This window comes from Colletotrichum aenigma (assembly GCF_013390185.1).
Source record: "Colletotrichum aenigma strain Cg56 chromosome Unknown KSG_Cg56_contig03, whole genome shotgun sequence".
Taxonomy (NCBI): Eukaryota; Fungi; Ascomycota; class Sordariomycetes; order Glomerellales; family Glomerellaceae; genus Colletotrichum; species Colletotrichum aenigma.
In genome coordinates this window covers 3,418,643-3,441,143 of record NW_023500909.1, presented here as the reverse complement: position 1 = coordinate 3,441,143, position 22,501 = coordinate 3,418,643, and the positions used below count along the sequence as shown (strand labels likewise).

Below are 22,501 nucleotides of genomic sequence, written 5' to 3'. Positions count from 1 at the left end.
ATAAATCCAACGTTCCTCGTTTCACAGGCTCGATCAACAAAGAAAGGCGTTGGAGGCTCTTTGAAGGTAAAGAAGGAGTATTCTCATTCATTGTGCCTGCCAAGCGGCTTGTCATCCGCGGGCGTGGGCTCGGAGGATGTCGAGCATTAGGGCAGACAGAATGGCCGTGCAAGCAAGAGCAAGCAAGCATCAACAAGTCGCAATCACAACAACGGTTGGCCGGGGTTGGATGCAGGCAGGTCGGATGATATCACCGAAACGTCGTCTGAATACCAGTGTCTTGGGTCCGCATCGTGTTGCTCATTGACTCTTCCCCGGATTCGTTCATGCGCGTGTGTTGTGCGGTTGCGCAGAGACACCGGGGATGGGGCGCGCAAAACATTGAATTCACTGCGACTCTGCAGCCCCTCCGCCTAGAGATGAGCCCAGAGGTCTCCGCCCAGTGGCCGGCCAACGACTAGTCCCACCTTAGCGAGCCAATCGTAAGACGCGCTTTGGGGGACGGGCTTCGCGTCGGTGGTGGGCAGCTGCGAAATATTTACAAAACAAGTAAACAGTCTGCATTCTGTCCCAAGGGTCGCTCCAACCTTACCTGGCTAGCAAGGCGGCTTTTCTTTTGGTCTTAATCCGCCCCGTCGCGGCAGTCACCACCAAACAATCTTTGGCTTGAGACCTTTTCTTCTCGTCCAGAGCTGTTTCCAAGCCTTCATATCTCCGTCCCTTCCACATCCCTCCCTCCCCCAACAGCCGGTCATTGTCGAGGCAGTCCACTACCTCTGTTAAAGGTACCTCATAAACCTGACCGGCCCTCGCCCCTTCGTTATATCCCTATCTGTCGCAATATCCCTCATCCATCCCTTCACTCAATCCCACCCAGCCGTCTTTTACTCTGCCGGCCGAAAATCGAGGACCGGACCTGCAGCAGCATAGGCAAAAGGAGCCGTTGGTTTTTACATGCTATCGGACGCAATTGTTCCCACGACATCCTCACCGGCAGCAGCTTCATAATACTTCCCACTGCCCCTCCCGGTTTCCGTCGCAAACAGAATAAAAGAACAAGCAGTGCTAGCCATCTCAAGCCAAGCAGCCGCAATGGACGCTAGAGTAAGTCACTACCTCCCTTGCGACTCTCCCTCGTAGCCAGCGACCATCTTGCGAGGGACAGCTTCCTTGATTTGGTTGTTCTATTGACTAACGTTCCTCAAAACAGCCTCAGCGCATCCGAGTCCACCCGGGCGGAAACGAAAACATCATCCCTTCGAAACAAGATTCCATACATCAGCGACACAAATCCACCGGCAACCTCCAGGCAATGCCTCGTAATGGCGCTCTCCAGGTCGCTGCGAAGCGCACCGCCTTCGGAGACGTCAGCAACACGGCCAAGAACCTCGCTGCTCTACCCAATGACAAGCTCCCGGGCAAGAGCAAGGTGGTCGACATCAACTACAACAAGGAGAATCCTACTAACGGCAAGGATGGATTCACCCGCCCTGCTCAGCGATCCACTGCTTTGGGCAACAAAGCTGCTGCTCCCCCTGTAGCGCAATGGAAGCAACCCAAGCTTGACGTGCGCAATGATGCGCAGCCAAAGCAGGTTGCGAAGCGGGCCTCTGTAGCCCATTTGGACGCCAGACCCTCGAAGAGCAAGCACATGGCACAAGACGCCACAGCAGAGTCAAGCAGACAGCCTCGACAGTACAAGTCCCAGCCTCAGCTTAAGAATGAGCCTGCGATGCACTTGCTGAGGCGCACCAAGAGCAAGCTGTCCACAACCTCAACACAGCAAGGAGCCACAACAGAATCTTGGAAGCCAATGGATGATGTGACTGAAGCTGCTTACGAGGATGCTGTCGAACATATTGGCGATGAACAATACCACGGCCCATACAACAGGCGCTCCTTGGAGGTCGCTGAAAATGCCCGCCCCCTTGAGGTTGACTTCCAGGACGACAACGTCCCCGTCGACTCGGCCCTTGCTGCCCCCGTGCTGTCGGAACCGGAGGAATACTGGGACGAGGAAGAGGAGGAGGAGCTCTACGACGACCAGGGATACACGACTGCCCACTCGTACAAATCCCGAGGTGATCTCACCACTGGCGGCGCTACCACAGTGTTGGCTCCCAAGGTTACTGACAAGGTGCAACAAGAGTTGGAGACGGCCCGGGCCATTGTTGAGAGCACCCGTACCCAAGAGGAGGTCGACGACGAGATCTGGGATGTCTGTATGGTGGCAGAGTACGGCGACGACATTTTTGAGTACATGAGGGAGCTCGAGGTGCGTTCGGCGGCGGCTATTTGCAATTGACGTTCAATGCTGACTGACTGTTGCGCAGATGAAGATGCTGCCCGACCCTCACTACATGGACCACCAAGCCGAGATCCAGTGGTCCATGCGCTCAGTCCTGATGGACTGGCTGATCCAAGTCCACCACCGATTCAGTCTCTTGCCGGAGACTCTTTTCCTCACGGTCAACTACATCGACCGCTTCCTTTCATACAAGGTTGTCTCTATTGGCAAGCTTCAACTAGTGGGCGCTACCGCTCTGCTTGTTGCCTCCAAATACGAGGAGATCAACTGTCCATCTTTGCAGGAGATTGTCTTCATGGTTGACAACGGCTACAAAATTGACGAGATTCTCAAGGCCGAGCGTTTCATGCTCAGCATGCTGAGCTTCGAGCTTGGCTTCCCTGGTCCGATGAGCTTTCTGCGAAGGGTTAGTAAGGCGGATGACTATGACCTCGAGACGCGCACGCTGGCAAAGTATTTCCTCGAAGTCACCATCATGGACGAGCGCTTCGTCGCCAGCCCTCCCAGCTTCCTCGCTGCCGCTGCGCACTGCTTGTCTCGACTGATCTTGAAGAAGGGCGACTGGGTAAGTTGACCGGTATAACTTCTGGAAATGAGCGCTGCTAACACAAGCCAGACCCCGGCACACGTTCACTACTCTGGATACACTTGGGCCCAGCTCAAGAATCTGGTCTCTATGGTTTTGGAATGCTGTTATAACCCTCGCAAGCACCACCTTGCCGTCTTTGAAAAGTACTCTGACAAGAGATACAAGCGTGCCGCTGAGTACGTTCAGGCGGAACTGGCCAAGGGCTTCACGCTGCCATTCCGCTACTCCGTCGGCCGCGCATCGGCCTTCGACTTTGGCGACCTTGACAGCAACGCTGCCCATGCAAAGGCTGTCGAGTTCTCGGGCTAGTAGGACAATGGTACTCGATCAGCAACCGCGCATCGTGCGAGAGGGTTCTATTGGGGACACCAACGAGGCCCATGGCCCGACTCGACAAACTTTTTTTCTTCTGAACGATGTTGAATGCGACAACTGCCGCTGCTACTATTTTAATATCACGAACGGGTACGCGCACCCGACTCGACACGCAACGACTACCCCGGCAATGACGCGCAACTTTACTCAAAGCAATGTTTACGACCGGCGAGACGGTCTGTTGATGACTTTGGACGATGTGACGATATCCACGACTGGTTTTCGGCTTGATAGCCTTTCATTTCTTTCGGTTGGCCCTCGTCGATTTGCGTTTCATCCGAGTCCAGCATGTTTACGGCGTTAGGTGGGATGATTCCCCTAGAAGACAAGGCATACAGAGGCAATGGGCGTGGCTTTCAGGAGCCAACCAGAACCACCAAAAGCAACCGAGAAAGGCAGCAGGGAGTGGCATAGATGATGGAGAAACAAAGATTATGGGATTAGCTGCCTCAGGGGGCTTTTGGAACGAGGCACCACTAACTTGTGTATGAGTTATAATTCTTTTGCAAAGGGAATTTGCATTTTCTATGTACTGTTACAGTTGAGCCAGAGCTTAGCTGAAAAAGGCCAAGCAGGCGGCGTCTCGGTAGTTGGTTCAGTATTGAGGCAATGACTATGGTATCTTGAGAAAGACTCTGGGTTTTGCGATGCCCATCGCTATGTTTTGCTGTCTCGTGTCTTTTGTGTGTGTCTTCTCCTGAGAAGCGTACCATACCTAAGCAGAACGATGGTGCCTCAAAGTAGGAGCTCCCTTGTTCCGAGGTACTTAGATGAGATGTGCTGAAGCTAAGGTCCCCGAGCTCCGCATGGTTCGGGCCCGGGCAGGTGGCTGGGGGGTTCTCCAAGTGGCACCTGCGCCTTCAGAGCTCCGCATGTCAATTGATGTGATGATTGGCCAATAGCACGAAGCTCCATCTAATGGAACACTTCCAGGCCAGGCCGCAGCCCGCAGGTATCTCTCGTGCTCTGCCTTCTCCAGTGGATCAAGTCGTGTGAGGCCACATTGCTGATTCAACCGTGGGCGCACACTCTATTTTTTCCGTCCCGTCGCCTGCCAAAGTGATACCTCAGCACCCGCAGCGAAACGGTCTGTATGGGGTTGGTTCTTCCCCCTTTGGCTCGCATCTACTTCTTCTCCTCCATCCTTCTTTCCCTTTCCCTCCCCCCACCCTTCATCATTGATTGCGATTGTTGACTTGGTCAAGTCGCATTCAATTGTTGCTTGTTGTCGCTGCCGCTACCCGTCATCCACCATGGTCTACTTCAAGTCGTCTCTTCTGGCCCTCCTGGCCCTGCCCATCCTTGGCGCGTTCGCTGCCGAGGAGGCGCCTCCTGTGAGTTCACGACTCAAGAGTCGCGCCGCCATTGCCTTTTGTCTCTAATCGTGTGCAGGTCGACACCGATGCCACCGCTCCGGTTCTGAAGGCCGACATTGCCGCTACCTTCCCCGAGGCTGATATCTTTGGCGTCAAGCTCGTCAACGGTCGTCCCACCAAGGCCGTTATCGAGTTCACCAACCATGAGGACTCCCCAATTCAGGTCGCCATGGTCGGTGGTCTTCTGACTACAACCCAGGAGTTGGCTGAGAATGCTCATCCCAGCGATGCCATCCTCCGCAACCTCACGTCTGCGCGCTACGACCTGACCGTCGAGGCGGGTGACAAGAAGGCTGTTCCCTACTCCTTCGCTCTCGACATGCAGCCCCAGGATGTTCTTCTTCAGCTCGTTGCTGTCGTCAGCAACTCCAAGGGCGATATCTTCCAGGTCCAGGCATACAACGCAACCGCTGCCGTTGTCGAGCCTCCCACCAGCATCTTCGATCCCCAGATGTAGGTTGGCCCCTAGGCTGCGCATCAATTGTTAAATGCTGACACTTGCAAAAGCATCTTCCTCTACCTCTTCCTGACCGGTGCCTTTGCTGGTACCCTTTACTTCGTTTACAAGACCTGGATCGAGGCCCTCTTCCCACAGGCCAAGAAGGCGAAGACCGCTAAGAAGGTTCGCCAGGTGAACGTCACCGTACCCTTGGCTGAGGCCGACACCACCCCTGTTGCCTCCTCTACCGGCAAGGACTTTGACGAGAGCTGGATCCCCGAGCACCACCTCAACCGTCCCGTCGCCAAGCGCGTCAAGAGCGGTGCCAGCGGCAAGGTCAAGACCAAGGTTGCCGAGTAGGATAACAGCAAACCTGCGCGCACCATTCGCCGTACTAGGCGGACATGAGCAAGATCACATATCGTGTGTTCATGAACGACTAGCGGAGATGTCTAGACGGGACGAAACGAAGCCCAGAAGATACTCCTTGTATGAGACTAGGAAGGACGAAACTAAAGCATTGTATCATAAGTGCACACTGGGCCTGACGCCAACGTTCAGTGCGGTGTAAAATTACCAAAAAAGCTTGTCGTTACCTGGAACCATGCGAACCAAGTTCTTGCCCAAAATTGTGACCGATATATTGCCACACACTGTCTATTTTTCCTAGTTATAGACGCCAAATTGGCCATGCTCGCTGCTTCTATGAAGAGCACTACCTTTTCCCGGTTCTCAGTCGCTGCATACGTGAAATACCGCAAGCGGCATTGCTCAAGAGAAGTATCGTACTGACACAAAAAGCAAGCATGCGACCGTGCCCAGATCGCACGATTCTGTACGAATCCCTGTTTCAAACTATGCTTTTCGCGTACGCATCGTTGTTGCTAAATTACTGCGTTCGCGATCGGCGCATCCACCTGGGATACTTGATTGAGGTGGCCAGTTCAGTCGGAGTCGAGACAGGCAATTAGCGAAGTGTGTCGCGGGAATACAGCTCTTTTCTTCTGTCCTTTATGTGTAGACGAAGGTTCGCAGCATGTAAGAAGGCGAGCTGCAGATGGCGGCAGGGGACCTTCCAAAGGCTCCCAAAGCACGTCCTGGGAACTACCCGGCGTTTAGCCAAAGAGCTCTCCACCACGACGCACCCAAGCTGGGGCCTTTTGAACTAGCGGCTCTCTACCCCGGAGCGTGTCCCCTAGCTCCAGCGACGCCAACACGCGCTGCAGCGCTCTCTTTCCCGCGCTGGTCTAACAGCTGCAAGGTAAGGCACCTACCTGAGCTGCTGCACACAATTGGAGACGCCAAACCATCAGTCCTCCTTCCCCGGTCTCTCTTTCTCTTCCCTTTTTTTTCTTTCCTCAACACAACTAACTCACCAATTCCCTCTTACTCACCACGGAAGAAAGGCTGCACGGCGAATTGAACAAGCGTCGCACTTGTCTCGTCTTTCGTATTATTATTTTTGGCTTTTTTTTTTTGTCAATTTTCTTCCATTGATTTCCCAACCGTTTACACATACCAAAACACGCGATGGCGCCCACGACTGAGGAGCCCGTCAAGCGCGGCCGCGGCAGACCCCCCAAGGTCCCTGGCGAGAAGAAGGTGTACGTTCCCACAGGCCGTCCTCGCGGTCGCCCCAAGGGAAGCGGAGGCGTCAAGAAGGCCACGACGCCCAAGAAGCCCGCTGCTTCGACCGGCAGAGGCCGTGGCAGGCCCAAGAAGGACGCCGTCGAAGCTGCCGTCGCCGAGGCCTCTGAGACCCCCGCGAAGAGCGGCACCCCTGGCCGTCGCGGTCGCCCTCGCAAGTCCGACGCGTCCGCCGCCGCCCCGACCCCTAAGAAGGAGACCAAGAAGAAGGGCCGCAAGAGCGACGCCTCCACGAAAGACAAGGAGGAATCCCCTGCGGCGGAGTCGTCTTCATCCGAAGAGGAAGGTTAGCTCGACCTCTGCTTTTTTCGCAAAAACGCGCATACATACACACGTCTGCCCCCTTTTTGTTCCGCCGACTGGCCAAAGTGGAAAGGCATTGGCTCACTAATGCGCAGCCAAGGACCTTGAAGATGCCGGCGTAAAGTCGCCCTCGAACGCCGAGGATTCTGCCGAGGAGGTGCGTCCCTCCCCCTGGTCAAGGATGATGGGAGGAATTTTCGGCTGACCGCTATTACCATACAGTAAACGGATGAACGGGGCAATGTACTTCTACACAAGGGTCTAGGAATTTGGTCTAAAGGGTTTCAAAAGAAACGAAAGGCGTTGGGGTATCGCTTCCGAGTTTGCTCAGGCATGGTGTCGAGGTCTTTTTCTTCCTCCGCTCGCGGACCGCCAAGCACATGAGAGTTCGACCATTACCGAGATACCATTACTTGCTGAATACAAGACTATTCTATCTGTAATTCTCTTCTAAGGCTGGGTCTCGCCATGCTTGCGAGCTGGGGAACCGATGTAGCTTCTCATGCATGATGCTGCTTGCTCTATGCTCCTTTGATACTGCCTCTAGTGAATTCATTCCTTTTTCCATTCGGCAAACTCGACGGCGAGATGCTCCTTGAGTCTTGCGAATTGGTTCCCAAAGTTTTGACCGCACCTCCAGCACGTAAAGTCCCTCTTCAAGAGGTCTCCCGCGCGACCAGGGTGGTCGGGTGGTAGCGGGAAATCGGCAACGTCGATTAGGAAGGGAGTGTTGAAGGAATTGTAGTGCTTGCGGTGCTTCAAGCAATCCGAGTACATGTCGCGTGAGAGGACATGGACGTGCAGATGGTTCATGCTGGGATGTGCGTGCACTCCCGTGATGACCTCAGCTTGCCAGTCACGGCCTTTAGGCAACTCATCGCCCTCAGGCTCGACGACGCCATTCAGGACGGCCTCACGCGCCGCTTCGGCTTTGCTGTCTTTCCCAAATCGCCGCTGCAGCTCCTTGGCCACCAGCTCCTTCAGCTTGAGGACTTCTGCTTGTACAGACGCGAGAAATTCGGCGTCGTCGAACGCTTCGAAGGGGTGGAGGAGATTGTGCGCCGGTGATCGGGGAAGCAGGAGTGTGTGAACGCTGGCCTTGGGATAGAGATCGTTGATCGCGACGAAGTCGTCATTGTGATATATCACGCGTGAGGGCGGGTGAGAGGCTGGATTGTCGATGTAGACGCCGAGACCGTCTCGGGCTTTGTACGATCTCCCGCGCGACGCTTTTGGGTTCTCGACTGCGGGTTCGGGTTTGCGCTTTCGGGTCATAAGCTCCGTGACTGGGCGGGATCATGTCAGTACGGCGAGCTAGAGTTCGGAGCATGTAGTTCAAGACGCACAGGCGTTCCTCGGGGCCTTTGGGGCCGGAGCTGTCCCTTGGATCTCGTCCTGGGTGATGGCATCCTCTGGATCAGAGGATGCCCCGGCCATGATTGCAGGTATGAAAGTAGGAGTTTAGGTTCAAGACCACAGAAAGACTGGCTTCGCTCCTCGCCAAAGCTGTCGCTTCAGCCTGCCATCCTCAACAGAGTCAAGGCCGGTGCTGGTGACTCACGCGTGTATCAAGGCTGAGGATATCAGATATGCCTGCGCGAATGCGCCACGGAGCACGCTGCCTATTACCAGCATCGACAGGTTGAATAAGGTAAGGAACAGAAGTCGGAAGGGGATTTGGGGAAGTCGGCAGGAGGTTTACCCACAGCGGGGTAGCTGCAGGAGCAGCCGTGCTCCGCCCTACGGCGCTCGCCATCATTCTCTCGGGGCGCCAAGGTCACTGAGCGCCCACTGCATGCCGTCTTTGCAACCGCCGCTGATGCAGCTTCACCAATCAGCGACACCTCTGGGCGAATCAAAAATTCCCGACATCTCTTCACTCGGCGCTGCCAATCGCGTCAGTCACTCGGTTGCATTCTCGACCCTTCATCGGAACGCCGCCTTGCATGGCTGACAACGCCTCAGCCGAACACTGAGCGACTGACCGACGACAATGGTCAAGAAAGGCAAAGGAAAGGACAAGGCCACCGCGCCGGACCCAGCAGCACAACCTGCCGCTTCATCGGCCAAAGACGGTGCCAAGGGCAAGAAAAATGGCGGCCCGTCTCCTATGGAGCAGGCTGCTGGGCCTGTGGCTGGGAAACCGACTGTGAAGCAGATCATTGGCGGATCGTCCTGGACCGGAAAGCTGCCAGTAAACCTTTTCAACGAGTTCTGCCAGAAGCAACAGTGGGAGAAGCCAGTCTACGATGTCCGGAAAACCGCTGAAGGTTACGCATGCTTCGTGACTATTGCTGCGAAGGACCTGAAGACTCGGGAGTTGACGACCTTGGACCCTTTCAAGATCCATCCCGACTTCAAGCATTTGGTCACCAGACCTACCGCGCTGGAGGCGAGGCACTGCGCCGCCACCTATGCTCTCTTCAGAGTGTGTAGCATGCAGAACAAGCACACCGTGCTTCCCCCTGACTACAAATCTCTGTGGAAAGATTTTCAAGAAATCAAGAAGCAAGATGTAAAGGACGGCAAGGCTTGGATGTACGATGCAGACCCATTCAAGACACTCAAGGACCGACAAGATGCCAAAGCCGCCGCGGAGAAGAAACGAAAGGAAGCTGAAGCAGCCAAGGAGAGGGCAAAAACCAGGCCGGGCGCATCAAGCCTGGTTATTGGCAATGGTCCTGGCGGGGCGAATTTGATGAAGGGATGGACCGAAGCTCCCAAGATTGAAATGGGCAAGCGCTCGAGGACACAGATCGAAGCTCTCATTCAGAAATACGTGGTCTGGAATCCCAACAAGGTCCAAATGTCTGCTGCTATGCGGAAGAGCATCATTGATGAGCTAAGCAAGCTGGCATTCAGACGGAGCCATGTGGAAGAAGCAACGGAAATCTGTAAAGACCGCGAAGAGACCCTCGAGTGGCTGTTGATTCATGTTCCCGAGGATGATTTGCCACCGTGGGCACTGCCTGAGAGTTACGCGGCAGGCATCTCGGTCGCTTCGATGGACCTCAAGAAGGAAGCCGCGATCAAACGTTTATCGGAGTCAGGTTACGCCCTCGACTTGTGTGCGCGGGTTTTCGAGGAGGCCGGCAACAGCGAGGCTAGAGCGGCTGAAATGCTGCAACAACGCCTCATCGGACAAGTCTCGGCAGACGCGCCTATGAAGGCAGACGCGCCTATGAAGGCAGACGATCTGCTATATCCAGGTATGACTGCTGAAGAGCTTTGGGAAGACGAAGTGGCTGCCATGGAGTCGTCTTTTGGCGACCACTTCAAAAAGATTGATTCCGACATCATCCAGGTTAAGCTGGAGTCAGTCAAAAACGGGAGCAAGTCCGTTGATGCTGCTATCAGAGTGCGAAAGTCACCTAATTACCCTGCCCAACTTGTCTTTTCCGTCGTTGCCCAGCTGCCAGCGCAGATCAAGCTGTCCATCATCAAGCAAACCATTGCGTATCTGGACGAGTCATATCGCGAGGAGCCTATGAAGATCTTCGTGGCCATCGACCGGATCCAACAAAACATCAACGACATCATAGTACGACCTGGAAGGTTGCTCGATATTGCTGCTGTTGCTTCTACTGCTTCAGAGGTCCCGAGTGACTCCCGGCCTCGCAGAACTGGGCCTCGATCCCAGCGGCCCCCAAAGCCGATTATGTGGAAGCCGGATCCTCGAACCCGTGAAGAGTGGCTCAAGAGACAGGAGGATCCGTCATGGCAGAAGATGATATCCAAGCGAAAGACACTTCCAGCCTGGCAAGTTCAAGAAGACATCGTACGTATCGTAGATGAGAACCACGTTACGATCATCAGTGGTGAAACTGGTTCAGGAAAGTCAACGCAGTCAATGCAATTCATCCTGGACGAACTATACAGCAGAGGCCTGGGAAAGTGTGCCAACATGCTCGTCACACAGCCCAGACGAATCTCTGCACTTGGTTTGGCAGACCGTGTAGCAGAGGAGCGGTGCACCAGAGTCGGAGATGAAGTTGGATACGCCATTCGTGGAGAGAATCGCAGAAGCAACCAGACTCGCATAACGTTTGTGACGACTGGTGTGCTTCTCAGGAGACTGCAAACATCCGGTGGCCGGATTGAAGACGTCATTGCTTCTCTTGCAGATGTCAGTCACATTGTTATTGACGAAGTCCACGAACGCAGCTTGGATACAGATTTCCTTCTGACCATTGTGAGAGAGGTCCTGACGACGCGAAAGGACCTCCTGAAGTTGGTGCTCATGAGTGCTACGTTAGACGCCGCCTCTTTCAAGAGCTACTTCACGTCGCAGGGTCTCAGCGTCGGCTCGGTAGAAATCTCTGGCAGGACGTATCCCGTCGAAGATTACTACCTGGACGATATCATCGGTATGACGGGTTTCGGCGGCGATGTTGGCGACTTTGACGACGCGCGAGGCGACTCGATGGGAAAGACCATTCAAAAGCTGGGCGCTCGTATCAACTACAGTCTCCTCAACGAGACAGTGAGAGCCATTAACTCGGAACTTTCCTACGCTCAGAAGTCGGGCGGCATTCTCGTGTTTCTGCCTGGTGTCGCGGAAATCAACCAGACATGCAGAGCGCTCCAGTCAAACTCCTCACTGCATGTGCTCCCCCTCCATGCGTCTTTGGAGACGAAAGAGCAGAAACGCGTATTTGCTGCACCACCAGGAGGGAAGAGAAAGGTTGTGGTCGCTACAAACGTTGCCGAGACATCTATCACCATCGACGACATCGTTGCTGTGATCGATAGTGGCAAGGTGAAGGAGACCACCTATGATCCTGTTAACAACATGCGGAAGCTCGAGGAGAATTGGGCCTCCCAGGCAGCATGCAAACAGCGCCGTGGTCGTGCAGGCAGAGTTCAAGCTGGCAAATGCTACAAGCTCTACACACGAAACCTTGAGCAACAAATGGCAGAACGACCAGAGCCTGAGATCAGGCGAGTGCCTCTGGAGCAGATGTGTCTCTCGGTTCGTGCCATGGGTATGAGGGACGTGGCTGCATTCCTTGCCCGGTCACCCACTCCCCCTGAAAGCACTGCTGTTGAAGGAGCAATCAAGCTTCTGCAAAGAATAGGCGCTATGGATGGGGAAGAAATGACCGCCTTGGGCCAGCAGCTCGCCATGATTCCTGCAGACCTTCGATGCGCGAAACTTATGGTTTATGGCGCCATTTTTGGATGTTTAGATGATTGTGTAACTATCGCGGCTATACTCAGCACCCGCAGTCCGTTCTTGTCACCTTCCGAACGGAGGAATGAAGCGAAGGAGGCGCGAATGCGGTTTTCGAAGGGCGACGGTGATCTTCTCACCGACCTTGAGGCTTTCCGGCATTGGGAGCAGATGAGATACGACGGCGTAGGCCAGCGGCAACTGCGGTCTTTCTGCGACGAGAACTTTCTCTCGTATCTGACGCTCAATGACATCTCGGCTACGCGGATGCAGTACTACTCGGCCCTTCGAGAGATTGGCATTGTCGGATCAAAGGATGTCAACTCTTCGCAAAGCCAGAGTAGATCCGGAATGGCGCTACTCCGCGCGCTCACGGCTTCAGCGTTCAGCCCGCAAATCGCGCGTATCCAGTATCCTGACAAGAAATTCACTAGCACGGTTTCAGGCGCCAAGGAGTTGGATCCCGAGGCAAGAATGATCAAATACTTTTCGCAAGAGACTGGACGGGTGTTTGTGCACCCAAGCAGTACGCTATTTGACAGCCAGGGATTCTCCGGTAACGCGACGTTCATGTCTTACTTCACCATGATTTCTACAAGCAAGACGTTCATTCGAGACCTCACACGTAAGTTACCTGCGGCTCGGGCGCTTCCAATACACTTTTACTAACCTCCCTTAGCTTTCAACTCCTATACCCTGCTCTTGTTCTCGGGAGCAATCACACTGGATACCCTAGGAAGAGGCTTGATAGTTGATGAATGGGTGCGGCTCCGAGGCTGGGCGCGACTAGGGGTCCTGGTATCGAGGCTTCGTGGTATGGTTGATGACGTTATTGCGCTGAAGATTGAGAATCCAGGACTGGACCTCACAGACAACGAAGTTATTCAAATGGTTGGAAAGCTGATAGAGTTGGATGGGCTAGACGCATGATAGATGACGGCGCAACGGCTTGACAAGGAATCATATACGGACATGAAATAGAATAGAAATGATCTCTGGGGAGCTCACTGAGAAAATAAAAGCAAGGGTCCATTTACTGCTCTCTAACGATTGCATTTCGACACACCTTCGACGTGAGCCTCGACGTCAGTTGTCAAGCTTTCGCATCTATAAGATCCACTATATCATTTCCGTGATACCAATTGTCGTCACCTAGCCCACTCTTATGAAAATTTCTGCCTCCCGCGGTACGCGTCCGCTGGCGCATACGAATAAGTGAAAAGCCTGCCTGTCATGTTTCCAAAGTACACTGATACGTCTCGGGTCTCTGGGTCGAACAAACGGACGTTGGGTGGGTCCCTTCGGATGGTGCATTAAGTTCCTGGTGATCAGCGACCGGGGTGCAGGCCGGGGGGACGCGGGGTAGCTCGGCATCCAATGGCTACTGCCCTTCCTGCTGCAGTGAGGGAGGTGAGGGACGGGAGGGAGGGAGGTGGTGGTGGGTGGTGAACAAACCATAGCACCTCCCCCAATTCTGCAACGGACTTAGCACACGCAACACACGCACATCAACAGAGCTCGTGCGTCTTCCTCTCAACAGGACCGTCCGCATCTGTCTTCTCCCAACCGCACCTGACAACGGCGCCAAATATAACTGTCCGGATGGCCTCAACGAGCCGATCGCACTTCCGACGCTTCTGATCCTCTTCCTTCTTTCTTATCGACATCTAACTCTAACTTTGGCGACTTCCCGGCTGAGCCATGAAGCTTACCACGCCACATGCGCAATGGGCCTCCTTCGTCATTCTTGCGCCGCCGACCGTCCTGGCGGCAGTGCGCCCGCCCTTCATCAATCCGGATTCCCTCCCCAAAGAGCCCGTCTTTAGAGGTCCTTGGGAGCGATACGTGAAGGCACCAGAAGATAAGACTTACATCGTCCCGTCCCGCATCTGGGATGTCGAGGGCAACATCACGACATCCCACCGGTCGGTGGAAGTTGGGGCGGCCGCGGCGCATATCTTGGAACACGGCGTCACAATCGGTCCCGGCGGCTTGCTGACGCTGGAATTCGAGGAAAACATCTCTGGACGGTATCCACTCCTCACGCCTCTCCCACCAGTGAAGTCTTCCGGCTAATTTCTGTCGCCCTACAGCGTCTGTTTCGATGTTTCCTCTGCCGGCAACGACCCCGAGATCTTCCTGGCATACTCCGAGTCCTCCCTGTTCGCCGGACCGCTCCCGGACACCACGACTGAGCAACGGGAACGAGACCTGCCCCTACATTTCGAGTTCGACGGGAATACCGGCACCGTATGCGTGGGGAAAGACTTTATAAGGGGTGCCTTCAAGTACCTCACTTTGCAAATGCCGGAATATCCAGTTCTGCCAGATGAAGTAATTGTAAGGCAAGCTAGAGATGAACAGGCCGTACTGGGAGGCGATCAGGCGCCTTTGGACCCTGCCGACAGGAACCCGTATAACAAGCCGTGGGTGACGCTTAAGCGTCTCTGGGTGAACTGCACCGCATTTCCTTCCCAGTCCAACGGTCGGGCCTACTCAGGATACTTCCACAGCTCTAGCAACATGCTTAATCGGATCTGGTACGCTGGTGCATACACACTTCAGCTGTCTACCATCGACCCCAAGGAAGGATCAGCAATCATCGACTACAACCGTAATGTTGACCACAACGAATCTCCGACTGGGTCTTGGTACTCCAATTTCACCGTCGCGAACGGGACAGCGGTAACGACGGACGGTGCAAAGCGCGACCGCATCGTCTGGCCAGGCGACATGTACATTGCCGTGCCGGGAATCGCCATGAGTACATACGACATGGTTGCGGTGCGCAATGCTCTCGATGTGATCTATGATCACCAGTATCAAGACGGCTCACTGCCGTGGGCGGGTCCCCCCCTGGGGTTTCGTGGAGAGTTTAGTGACACATACCACTTACACACTCTGCTGGGCACGTACAACTACGTCAAATTTTCTGGAGATGTGGAATGGCTTGCAAAGCGCTGGCCAAATTACCTTAAGGCTCTCAATGTAAGCATCGACAAGGTCGACCATACCGGTCTTATGCACGTCACTAGCGGCGCCGACTGGCTGCGCCCCGGCATGACAGGCCACAATCTCGAAGCCAGCGCCATCCTTAGCACGGTCTTGGGTAAGAGCGTCAAATTAGCCAAATGGCTCGGAGACGACAGCCCAGCGGCGCGGCCTCATGGAGTATGGACAGGACTGCGCATCGTCATGAACGCCGGACTCCAACAGCTGTTCTGCAAAGACACCGGCCTTTACTCGGACAACATCGGCAGACGAAGCTGTAGGGGTCCAGAGCATACCGACCCCCAGGACGGCAATAGCTGGGCCCTCATCTCAGGTGCAACACACTACTCTCGGGGTTTGGAAGTCTCTCGAAACCTACAGGCGCGGTGGACCAAGCATGGCGCTCCTGCCGTCGAGTTTCCCAACGTCATTTCGCCATTTGTATCTTCATTCGAGCTCCTCGCACACTCCGCCGCCGACAACCACGATGCGGCCGTGGAGCTGATGCTACTTGAGTGGTCCTACTTGCTCGAAGGACCCGGATTCACAAACTCGACGCTTGCTGAGGGATTCCGCGTTGACGGTGGCATACAGTACCCTGCGTATTGGTCTGCTGCTCGCAATTCTCACTGCCATGGCTGGTCTTCGGGTCCTACGTCGGTGCTTACTAGCGAGATTCTGGGTATTCAACTCCTGGCTCCAGCAGGGACGGAATGGACTGTTCGGCCGCATCTAACGAAGTGGCTCGGCTTTGCCAGAGGCGGTTTCGCAACAACTCAAGGGGTTTTTGAAGTTAAGTTGAGCCGTGTGGTGACGTCCACATCTTCATCGGCCAGCTACCAACAAAAGAGGCGCCGCGGGCAGATCATTGAGATCACCGCACCAGCGCGCACTACCGGTACATTCGAGTGGGTTCCGTCCTCCACAAAGATAGACGTCGAAGGTGGTCGGACGACGGCGTGGGTTGCCTGGGAGGACGACGGGCAGACACCCGGTTCGAAGGGCGTTGTAGAGCAACTCGACGTTGCCCTGGCCCGCGTCGATCCCCCGAGCAAGGAGGAGTGGCACAGGCAGAGCTTCATCTACCGCGACGACACACGGTTAGTCTACGACGAGTCGTTCCGTGAACCCGAGGTCGCCGATCGGGAGGCCGGTGTGGTAGACTGGGATGCGCTGGAAGCAAACTACGTCAAACCCCTGACGGAGATGTTTTAGGCTTAGGGGACCTTCGTGCCCTCTTGTGTATGAGTACCGAGTGTCCCCTTGTTTTCGATTTGGGCAGGTATTTGCAAGCTTTTCGGAAGGTATTTGTGAAGTGTTTCAAAGCGGAAAAAAGGTTTACGGTGGGACTATAATGTGTGTACGGCTAGTATGACTATGGGAAATTGGGAGCGGCGTAAATGTACATTATCTGATGGTTTGGGTTTGTTTACTCAGTCCGGGTAACCTTTGACGACGTATTCAATGGAATGATAGATGTCAGAGAAAGCAAATCATATTCTATATGAGACCACTGCTCGGCGTAGTGATGCACGACGCATGAATTCCCAGACTATTTGGATTCCCACCTCTTTCCGAACTCCCAAAATACACCGCTCAAACGAAGGGTATCGATGTACAATTCCCGCGTCTCCCAGAGACTCCCAAACACATCGCACGCGTAAAAAGTATAATTTCCTATGACGGTAACCACCGTCACCTTTTAGTACAGTAGCTCGCCGCTTTCCACCATCTTAGTGAACTTGTCGTCTGGGTCGACGAAGTGGTAGTCCTCCCCGCGCACCACGCGATCCACCTCTTCGCGAACGAAGGGGTACACATCCTTCCACGCGTTGCGACCCATCCAGCAGTCCAAATGTCCGTAGCCCGGAACGACACGGCGGCGGTACTGGATTCCAGCCGGAGCACCGCCGTCGAGCTGTCTACCATGAGAACCAAAGGTGTCGCAGAGGATCTCGTACGTCCTCTCCGTCGCCTCTGGCGTGAGAACAGCATTGTCGCGGCCGACAAAGAGCATGATCGGGATGCCCCGCAGCCTGCGGATGTTCTGCGGCGTCGTGAGCGGCTGGAACAGGGGCCCGTTGGTCATGACATGCCCGTCGAAGCCCTGCTTCATGAGGAGGTGCAGCTGCGTCATGTTGACGCCGCCAAAGAAGCGGTCCATCTGTCTATGGGTAGCCTCGTTGAGGTTGGCGTGGTTCCAGCAACGGCCGAAAACGAGCGTACAGCGGTGGCAGCAGGCGTTGTTGCAGATCTCCTTGCGCTCTTCCGGGTATAGCCGGAGGAGCTCGTTGAGGGCACGCTGGAGGATGCTGTCATCCTTGGCGGTGCTGCAAGAAAACCAGTTGCCAAGGACCATCTTGTACATTTTGTCGAGCGGTATCGGACCAGCCATGACCTTGGCCATGTTGAGCGTGCTCCAAATAGGGTTCATGAATACCTGGCTGCAAGTGATGCCCTGGATCCAGGATCCCGGGATGGTACCGTCAAGGAGGCCGCAGGAGAATGCAACACTACCCATGCAGTGCGCGATGGTGTAGATTTTGTTGTCCTTGGAATTGCCGTCCGAGTAGTCCTGACGGATGTGCTCGATGCAGGCTTGGAGGTCTAACCTGGCGTCGTAGGTTGTCCAGTTGTTCTGGGCAACCATGAGCTGACCGATGCGGTGTACCGTGATGAAAACGCGGTAGCCGGCGCGAGTGAAGTAGTTGACCGCGTTGTATTTGATCGTGGGTAAGGCGTAAATCTGATGATCGACGGCGGCGCCGGGAATCAAAAAGAGGTTCTTCGTCTCGATGTTTGGGTTGGTCGACTCCCACATGTGCATCCGTGTCTTGACATTGTCCCGAGCAACGATGACGAACGAGGCCGTTGGAGGAGTGTCGTTGACGTAGCCGTTATAGTTGACGCTCGGGTATTGCAATGGGGTGAATGGGGCCAGGAAGAGAGACAGTGACTTGCGGGTGAAGTAAGTCAGGAAACTCGCCGCGCTGTAGGCTTTCTTGACCAGGCCGCTTCCCGTTGGTGTCATGGTCATGATCTGAGAGACGAAGTCGGCGGGCTGGATGTGCATGATGCCTTTGGCGACCACTTTTCCGAGCCGCCAATGCTCGTCGCAGTTATCGCCAGCCTCCAGGCCACGTCTGGGCTCAGAAATGGTGACATAAAGTGTACTTGTGGCCTTCCAGAACTGTAAAGGGGCCAGAGCAACCGATGAATCGACCACCTTATATCCATGGAAATGATACTTCTCTCCATTGACACCGCGTAGGTCAAAGTCGTACGTCATGTTGCGCGTTCCGGGAGCTTTCTGGTCCAAAATGAAGAGGTTGAAGTCTCCACGTTGGACCATAAACGGGGATCCACGGATGGTAGGGCAGACGAATGTGCCAGTGAGCATGGCTGAGTGGTCAGGCTCCTTGATCATAGACTTGGTGTTGAAGGCCTGAACGCTGAGGAAGAACCTGGCACTCTCGCAGAGACTCTTTGCAGTTCGGTATGCCAGCTCGTAGGTGTCTCGCTTGTCGGTAATCAACCCATCGTCGCGATGAACGAATCCTGACATGACCTCGGTGAATCCAAAGCCACCCGCCTTTGCCCTGTTGGCATGATGGATCAGGGACTTGGCCTTGTCAATCCTTTCGTTCTCTTGTTTGAGCTCTACCGTGTCCTTCTCCTCCTTCGGCGCGAACTTGGGTTCGCCGAAAAGATCGAGAATGCCGTTGGGGTTGGGGTGGATCATAAGATCCCTTTTGTGAATATACGCATCGACGGAGCGCTCGGCAAGAGCAGTGATGGTAGCGAAGGGGTTTACGCCAATAGCACCAGGTATGACAGAGGCATCCGTCACAATCAAGCCATCATGTGTCTCATCGTCATCTCCAACAAAAACTTCACCAACATCGTTCGTAACGCCAGTTGCGCCAGTATCGTCGCGAGCCATACACGCTCCCCTATGAGATATTAGCATGATTCATTTACGGGAAAAGGGGGCATCTCACCCGATGGGGTGGACAGTGACTTGTTGATCTCCCATCAACGCAGCGAACGGGTTGTTGACAAAGGTACCGCCCATGGCCTGGGTTGCCTTGGCCAGCAAGTCGTTCAACTTCCGGACATGGTCGCTCCGTCCCACACCAAGGAATTCGAGAACAGGCTTGTCGTCCTTGAGAGTGAGCATGGCCTGGCTGCTATCATGAGACATGACGAGGTAGACCTGAGTATTATCCATGGAGCCGCCCTGACGATATGCGCCAAAGATGTGACTTCGGTATCTGGCGAAATTGGAGCGAACCTTCTCGGCAAAGGACTCGGCAGTGGCTTCGACAGATCCAGGCATCATCTCCAACAAGGTCTGGAGGAAGGGCGTCAGAGAACGAGGGATTGCACCCTCTTGAATTACGTATCCATCGAGGGGGTTCTCGTGGCCTTCGCGGTCATCAATGACGGAGTTAATCGTAGGACCAATTGGGTTATAGGGGTTGGGAAACGGCTTTCCGATGGCATTTGCCTCCTCGTCCATGTTATAACTGGTTAGATGTTAGCACGCAAGTAATAGGCATGGCTGTAAGTGGCGTGCTGACCCAAAGGCGAGCATATCACCATTGCCACTCATGTTCTCGCCAACACGAGAGCTCATCGAAAGGCCCATCTCTCTGCTTCTCAAAAGGATTTCTGTGGTGCCAATAGCACCAGCGCCGAGAAAAACGCACTCTTTGGCGTGCACCCACATCAAGTCTCCGTGGAGGTTTGCCTTGAAATGGCCCCTGTTGCGACCATGCCAGGCGAAGAAGATGAGGTAGCCTCCAATGTGCTCCTCGGCCTTCTTAATGTATCGGACTTCACACTCGCAAAACATTTCGGCACCCCAATTCCATGCGTCGGCAAGATAAGTTACCAACGTCGTTGTTTTGGACCCGTCGTTAACACCAGTGCAGTCCTGTCCGGTCAACGCGGACGGGCACATCTCCACGCCGGTACTGTTAGGGCCGTTGCGGAATCTAGTTGTTTGGGGGACCATTTTAAATTTGCTGGATAGGCCAAGAGCAGCAGCTTGTTTCTTCAGGACGTTGACCTTGGGGAGTTCGGGCCAGTCGTCTGGATACTGGGTCGGCTCGAGAACATCTCTAGCTCTTTGGTAGTCTAAAGATTGAGGATGTCAGTGTTAATAGGACGTAGTGTGATCACTTAGTGACGAGTTGCTTACACTGTTCCAAGCAGCCGGGATCTTCCCTAATAGCCTTGGGCCAGATAGGCATGGACAAGGTAGCCTCGTCTGCTTCAAGGAAGACGTTGGCGTTCATCAAGCTAGTTCCACCGAGGCCTAAAGGAAAAGTTAGCCTAGGCCATCACCCAACACAGGGCGGCGGCTGCAAATCCTTACCATTGCCAACAACAGCATTTAAACCCTTTCCAAAGATCAAATGGTACATGCCAGTCGGATCACCCCTCTCGATGGTAGTGCTAGGGAGCCATCCGGGGGCAAACTCTCCAGAAACATGGACTTGATCAAATGCGTCGAGGACACCACTAGGGTACTCTCCAGGCCATTTCTCCTGTCCACGCTCAAGTACACAAACAGACTGGCGTTTGCCGCTTGAATCCTTTGTTCTTGCTATGCGGGATGCGGCCACGGCACCGCCATATCCAGAACCAATAACCACACAGTCGTAGCTGTTGCGCATCAACTCAACGGGCTTCGATATCCGAGGGTATTGCCTCCGGGCCTCGTCGTCGTACGTGCGGACGTTGGCATACGCCCGTGACCTTGGGGCATTGTCTTCCTCATGTATTCCAAATGTGGGAATACGATGAGATTTGCTGTATCTGATGCCGTTGGACGGAGGCTCCTCTCTGTAAGAACGGGACGAAGACGATGTCGGGCGAGAACCCGAAGCTGGCGAGAAGAGTCTGGACGTGGAACTGTTGGCGCTGTTGGTGCCATTTGTTGAAGAGCCGTTATAATCCATGCGGTATCCGTTGGCCTTAGCCACATTGATATTGGTCGGCTTAGGGTCGACGCCGTTGAGCGGACCTTCGGGAGTTGCCATTGGTGCCATTTGGGAGGCGTCTCAGCCCTAGCAGCAACTGCGCCGTTGACGGCACTAAGGAACTCGAGTGTAAGGGTTTCTTTCTGTTGATCGCAAATGTGATAGTCCGTAGTGTTTGAGTGCCTCTGAGGGTGACCAATGCTTGTTGGAGGAATCCAAGAACAGTATTGAAATGATAAGAAGCTGTGACTGAGAAGGATCCTGCGGAGGAATACACAAGAGTCTATATAGTCACTACAACCAAGGCAACTAAATAGCCAGATATCATGGAACGAATGCGGGCGGCGAGGACATGGAGGCGACGAAGGGAGGGAAACGGGCTCCTGGTACGAGGAGCAAGTATATCAATGGGGGTCCATGGCGGGCTAAGCAGACAGGTGTGCCGCGCGAACTATTCCTAGTCAGAAATCCCACACTAGCATATGAGATAGACAAACCCACCGCAGAACGACATGCTGGGTGACCGGGGTACTAGGAGGATCCTTGCCAGCACCTGCATGGGTGCATACGGCATGCGTACCGCCGTACGCTGGGCTACGAGGTGGACAACTCGGTAAGGGACAGTGCCGGATCCGTCATCTTTCGCAAATCGGGAGCGGAAGGTACGGGATGGAGGCGAAGAAGCAACACTGGTTTGGCGGTTCCTGTGAGGAATTGGCCAAGTCTCATAGAGTATCGATAGGGCCGCGCTCAGTTTCTCCACCGAACCCAAGGTAGGCAATGATTCAAGTCTAGTTTTGTGGTGACGGCAACCTGACGGTTGGTCCATGTCTCAATCCCACGGGGTCCATCTCGCTTGGGGGAGCGAGTCGACGAGTCGTTCTGGTGAACGAGGGCAGTAATCGAGCAGGCCGAGGCAAGTTCTCCCTTGGGGTTGACGGGATGACGAGGCTGGCTGGGAGTGGTGCTGACGGGGGACGAGACCGGGGCGGTGGTGGACTCGGGGCTGAGGAGTCGAAGCCGGGGATTGTCGTTGGAGATGGAGATGGAGATGGAGTAAGAGTGAGACTCTGAGGGTTCAGCGCCATGTCTCTCTGTTTCTTGACGTGTGGGTGGGTGGGTTAGTGGTGCTGGACAGAAGTGCAGATGTGCAGAAGGCGTTGCCGAAAATAATGGGAGCGTCCATTGTCCCGTCTAGTGTCCCGTCCGTAGTTGCATACCTACCTACGCTACTACTGCGCGAGGTATGTACTATGGAATGAGAGGTGAGAGGTACGCAGTTGGAAGGACGATGTACACGGCGGCTTCCC

The 22,501-nt window shown here is 54.6% G+C and overlaps 7 protein-coding genes across 7 annotated transcripts; 5 read left to right on the top strand and 2 right to left on the bottom strand.

Moving 5' to 3' along the window:
- Window positions 1-1,092: 1,092 nt before the first annotated feature.
- Window positions 1,093-3,206, top strand: CLB4 (G2/mitotic-specific cyclin-4; the record flags this gene model as incomplete). Its single annotated transcript, XM_037320144.1, has 4 exons — window positions 1,093-1,104; window positions 1,211-2,275; window positions 2,334-2,873; window positions 2,925-3,206. 4 exons carry the CDS (start codon window positions 1,093-1,095, stop codon window positions 3,204-3,206), a joined length of 1,899 nt encoding a protein of 632 aa, XP_037181695.1.
- A 1,319-nt stretch (window positions 3,207-4,525) lies between these two features.
- CGCA056_v004888 (Increased recombination centers protein) lies at window positions 4,526-5,447 on the top strand (the record flags this gene model as incomplete). The annotated part of the gene is made up of 3 exons (XM_037320143.1): window positions 4,526-4,606; window positions 4,665-5,101; window positions 5,156-5,447. The coding sequence occupies 3 exons, from the start codon at window positions 4,526-4,528 to the stop codon at window positions 5,445-5,447; spliced, it is 810 nt and encodes a 269-aa protein (XP_037181696.1).
- A 1,170-nt stretch (window positions 5,448-6,617) lies between these two features.
- Window positions 6,618-7,262, top strand: CGCA056_v004887 (uncharacterized protein; the record flags this gene model as incomplete). Its single annotated transcript, XM_037320142.1, has 3 exons — window positions 6,618-7,020; window positions 7,133-7,194; window positions 7,260-7,262. The coding sequence occupies 3 exons, from the start codon at window positions 6,618-6,620 to the stop codon at window positions 7,260-7,262; spliced, it is 468 nt and encodes a 155-aa protein (XP_037181697.1).
- A 327-nt stretch (window positions 7,263-7,589) lies between these two features.
- On the bottom strand, window positions 7,590-8,474 carry hnt3 (Aprataxin-like protein; the record flags this gene model as incomplete). The annotated part of the gene is made up of 2 exons (XM_037320141.1): window positions 7,590-8,323; window positions 8,384-8,474. The coding sequence occupies 2 exons, from the start codon at window positions 8,472-8,474 to the stop codon at window positions 7,590-7,592; spliced, it is 825 nt and encodes a 274-aa protein (XP_037181698.1).
- Window positions 8,475-9,030: 556 nt separating this feature from the next.
- Window positions 9,031-13,140, top strand: ucp12 (putative ATP-dependent RNA helicase ucp12; the record flags this gene model as incomplete). Its single annotated transcript, XM_037320140.1, has 2 exons — window positions 9,031-12,835; window positions 12,890-13,140. 2 exons carry the CDS (start codon window positions 9,031-9,033, stop codon window positions 13,138-13,140), a joined length of 4,056 nt encoding a protein of 1,351 aa, XP_037181699.1.
- Window positions 13,141-13,911: 771 nt separating this feature from the next.
- Window positions 13,912-16,416, top strand: CGCA056_v004884 (uncharacterized protein; the record flags this gene model as incomplete). The annotated part of the gene is made up of 2 exons (XM_037320139.1): window positions 13,912-14,240; window positions 14,304-16,416. The coding sequence occupies 2 exons, from the start codon at window positions 13,912-13,914 to the stop codon at window positions 16,414-16,416; spliced, it is 2,442 nt and encodes an 813-aa protein (XP_037181700.1).
- A 487-nt stretch (window positions 16,417-16,903) lies between these two features.
- On the bottom strand, window positions 16,904-21,251 carry choA (Cholesterol oxidase; the record flags this gene model as incomplete). The annotated part of the gene is made up of 5 exons (XM_037320138.1): window positions 16,904-19,154; window positions 19,203-19,730; window positions 19,785-20,343; window positions 20,408-20,524; window positions 20,585-21,251. 5 exons carry the CDS (start codon window positions 21,249-21,251, stop codon window positions 16,904-16,906), a joined length of 4,122 nt encoding a protein of 1,373 aa, XP_037181701.1.
- Window positions 21,252-22,501: the final 1,250 nt, after the last annotated feature.